At 36.5% G+C, this 4,684-nt stretch overlaps 1 protein-coding gene across 1 annotated transcript in view; it reads right to left on the reverse strand.

The window, feature by feature from the left end:
- Positions 1-4,684, reverse strand: part of LOC111089316 — a 22,053-nt gene that overhangs the window by 14,818 nt on the left and 2,551 nt on the right. The window contains exon 3 of the mRNA XM_022401586.1: positions 2,009-2,212. Coding sequence (XP_022257294.1) covers positions 2,009-2,212 — 204 coding nt within the window. The remainder of the gene's footprint in view (positions 1-2,008; positions 2,213-4,684) is intronic.

Here is a 4,684-nt window from a genome sequence, read left to right on the forward strand (position 1 = left end):
AAGTTGCTAGCCCCACGCCCAACCCTCGTGGGACGGCGGTAAGTTTCGGGACTTACAATGCTAATATCTGGGTTCGATTCCCTGCCGTGGACACAGAAGATAGCCCACTGTGGCTTTGCTCTAAAACAAACAAAGCTAACCTTTCAACTTATTCTAATATTTTACTCTGTTACTTTTTTAATAATTAAGTAAAACAAAGTAAAATATTAATTTCCCATTCAGCACTTTACTCCATAAAATTGTTTTTGTGGGAGGTTTTAGCTCAAATGGGGTATCGAACCCCTGATTTTAACATTATATCTACGGAAAGTTACTGCTGGCCCACCGGAGAACAAAGAAGTTTGTTTCAGCGCAAAGTCACATAATATACTGCCTGTGCTCTGTCTATAGTAAGGAATCGAAACCCGTATTTGACGTTGTAAACTTACCGCTGTCCTACGGGATGATCATATAAGTAGTGAGCGAATGAAATATTATGCAGGTCTTTAACTGGCAAAGTTGTAGTATTTGTTTGTTGTTGTTTAATTTCGCTCAAAGCTACTCTAGCCGTCCCTAATTCTTATACTAGAAGGAAGTCAACACTAATATCCCGCCAACCGTTGGGGTACTCTTTACAAACGAGTAGTGGGATTAATCGTCACTTTATAACGCCCCCAGGTCGAAACGACAAGCACGTTCGGGGACAGGATTCGAACCCACAATCCTCAAATTGCGAGTCGAGTTACCTAACCACTAGGCCAGTTGAAATATTAACCTAATAAAACACTTTAAAAATGTTTTTGTTCTTCTTTTAGGATGGAAAAAAAAGGTAAGATAGACGATGTTGTAGGTATTTCGTCAAATACAAATTATATTTACAAAAGAAACACATAGAATGTAAGAATGACTGCAATTCTTGGTTATATTAATTCATAAAAATGTTTTCAAGGAAATTAATCATTACTTTCATTCTAATGACTGCAATCTTTTCTCTTCAATTTACAAACATTTTGTTCAGAAGTATTAAACACAGAATCTCTTACTCAACCAAAGGTGAGGTAGAATTTTGAGGTGGTAGGGAAAGGAACAAGAAATTTCATTAATTGTTTATTTAAGATGTTCCATACACCGACGGGAAGTCTGGAATCTGCTTTATCCAAGTATGGAACCCATATAACGGTAACCTATTTCGGAGTGACTGCACCACCTTAACAGAAACGGCCACACACACGAACTGATTATTTATTTTTTGATTCTCAGACCCGAATTATGCGATCCTTCTTCATTGTCTGTTTGAGGTTGGAGACTATGTTCTTGATCTTCTGACCTGGCAGAACACTGCTGCTATTACTACTGTCCTTGTCAACATCAAACCTATTTTTGAGTGTTGCCACAGCATTTTTGGGCTTGATAGATAGACTTGCCTCAACAAGGGCTATCAAAGAGTCTATCGTGATCATTTCCATAGCGGCGTGCAGGTTGCAAACGGAACATCTCGAAACCTTGCACGTGCAGGCAATCGAGAAAATAATGGTGACTGTTGATGACACGACGAAGAATAGCAAAGTTCCATTCATGGTCGGCAGGGTTTGTTGAAGATCTACTGGGCTCTGGTCTGAAAAACAGAAGCAACGACAGGTGAAGAAGAAGAAGACGGCTTACGTAGCGGACCCGTCGGTTACCCAACAAGAAGTACTGGCATCAACTATGGGGTTTCTGCTGCTGATGTGGCCAGTCATAACTCGGTCAATTTCTGCCCGCTATGGAAATTGTAAAGTGTAATAGTCACATCCTGTTTAAGTTTCACCAAAGTCGAATACATCCCAGATTTTGTACGTCAGATCTCTGCCACCGAGACGTCTCTAGTTGAGGGAGAGATCCTGTGTTAAACAAAAACCTGGCACTCACTGCACCTTAAATGAGCTTATATTCAAGATTGAATTATAAAAATAACTATTAATTCACTAAACTCTCTCTAAAGGGTGTTAATCGGTTTTTACGAGCTTCAGATTGCTACTTCATTACTTACTGTCTCATGTGTGACTTTGACCAATACTTCAACGACGTTTTCCTTCAGTGACTTATCCTGCAGATATTTTCCTGCACCACTGATATCCAACTTCCCATTCTTTACATTCAGCGATATCTCCCCTGACACGTCCAAAAAGTCACGAGCTTCCACTGTGTTGTCTATTCTTCGAAAATGGGAGTTTGTAAATCTACTGTCGATGACCTGTTACACAGTCATAAATCTCGTCTTTTAGAAAAACATTTTAAACCAACTCATAAAATTAGTTTTCAATTTTTTTTCACTATTATATGAAACAAAATTTATCTTACGATGCATAACGTTTGATCTGGCGAACTATGATCTTTGTGTCGGTTGTTTATATGATATTACATCACATAATAATCCTAATCGAAGCTTGCTTTTTTTTTTGCTGTCCCTATTATGACATACACTCCTTTACTTTCACTCATGAGATTTTAAGATTACTAATGTAGTTCCCTCTCCCCACATTGACGCTTAGGTTGTTTGACCAGCTCCGGGGTCAAGAAGACTAGCTTACTGGTTCTCCAGTTTATGTGAATGATAGTAAATTTAATTTAATTAAAAATAGTATGAAATACAAATAATCGATGTTTAAATGAAAATGAATTAAGTAATTTTGTATTCTTAATCATTAGCCTAAAAACCTGAATTGCAGATGACTTAAGTACAAATTAATAATAATTACAACTAGCTAGCTTAATCTGGTTCACACCATAACAGTCGTTGTTCATGAAAGCAGACGATATAAATAGTGCCTAGAACATCAATCACTACGTCTGTCGTATTCCAGAGAGCTTGATGGTCCTTGCTGACGGAATATAGGCGCAGCGTGGTTGACATATTATAACTCATTCGCCATTGTATTCACTCACGGAATCTTCGGATTTTCCCATGTTTCCTATGTAATTAGCTGACGAATTTCATCAGCATAGTTTCTTTAAGAATTAACATACAATTTCAAAATGCGTTGTATGTGGTAAACAGCTAAAAGTGTATTTTTAGACAAAGAACCTTTACGCGGGTTTTAAGTTCGATTAAGTTAATATCAAGGATGAACGTAAAAAAGAAAAAAAGTGGGAAAAACTATAAAAAGTAAAAAAAACAGAGGAGAGAGATAGTTGTTTCGTATTACATCATTTGAAAGAGGACTTGATATTTTCAGCTTGTATTGCGCACGTGGTCTAAATGGCAACATCAGCAACTCTCAAGGTTCAGGTGTAGTAATCTCTTATTTTTAACTCCTGACCAGAGTGTTTTGTTCATATTATTCCGCCAACTGAATGTAGAGCGTGTTCAACGGGATTACGTCTCGAAACTTGGACCCTCCTATCCATAGCTCATCATGCTAGTAACTACGATATTGTCAAATTTTTGTTGTCAAATATCAGGTTTCTTTTCAACAGAAAGAAGTCCAAAGCAGCCCATTTCATCCTTTTTTTATTAAAACTGTTTCACTGAAATGAATACTAGAATCGTACAATTGTAATACTATAAGCACAGAACTGGAAGTCTATTAAAATAATATATTTCAAGTAAAATTAACGCAAGACAGAAATATAAACACTTTATAGTACGTCATCTATCATACAGAAACAAAAATAATATTCTACAAGATAATTTATAAACAGTGGCGACGCCAATGAAAGGCGAGGGGTGTTGGGCGTCACCCCTAAATTTGTTTGCTTCCCCTAAAATTTTCACCCAAAAGTTTAGTAGAAGCTACAGCTCCCAGAAGACAATATCGTCAGTTGCTAGGCGACCTTAAACAAGGAAAACCCACCCAACTAAACATTATCCAATCCCTGGTTAACCTTGTTGTCTTTGTAGCCAATCACAGTGAGAACTGGACCGTTGGCAGCGGCAACTGCTAAAAAAAGGTATCTATGATATTAAACAAAACTATTTTATAAATTAGTAATGTATTTACTTATTTTGCATATTTGTTATGAGCTTGTGTTAGCTATATTCCGTGGTATTGTATTTAAATTTTCGTAAAGTTTACAAATTTCCTGTCAATATAATTAATTTGCAGAGTGGGTGGGAAAAAAGAAATGCGCTAAACCGGTAAAGAACCTTGTACAACAGACAAGCATGTTTGTATTATTAATGTTTCACAGCAAAAATAATCATTCTTTCTCAAAGCTTATTAATTTATTTTTCATGGGAGTTGTTGATGGTGGGAGTTTAGCAATTTCGTTAGAATATTGTTGCGTCATCGAGATCATGTGATTCTCACGCTCTCTACTTTCTAGAATTATCCTGTACTTTGGCGAATGTTCTAGTTCTTACTAGATATAGGGTAGGCGGGTATATATAAGAGGGGACAACGTGACGCGGTAATGTAATGTGTGTGTAGATAGTGAGTAATTGAACTGCAGTCAGAAGTATTATTGACGTTTGTTGTCATAGCGTTAGTTTAGCGCGATTGTTGAAGTTGAGTGTATCGGTAAAGTTATATTCGGAAAGAATAAACCAGTTTTATTAAGTAAAGACTTGTGTCGTTAAAATTTCGTCGGAACGAAGTTACGGAAAAATCAATTAACAAACGGAGACGTAACAATATTATATTTGGAAGTTTTCACGTTTCTGGTTTTCGAATAACAATTTAACACTATATAATTTCAATATTTTTTTTTTTTTTTTTTTTTACAC

The sequence above is a fragment of the Limulus polyphemus genome, unplaced genomic scaffold (assembly GCF_000517525.1).
Source record: "Limulus polyphemus unplaced genomic scaffold, Limulus_polyphemus-2.1.2 Scaffold5875, whole genome shotgun sequence".
Lineage (NCBI taxonomy): Eukaryota > Metazoa > Arthropoda > Merostomata > Xiphosura > Limulidae > Limulus > Limulus polyphemus.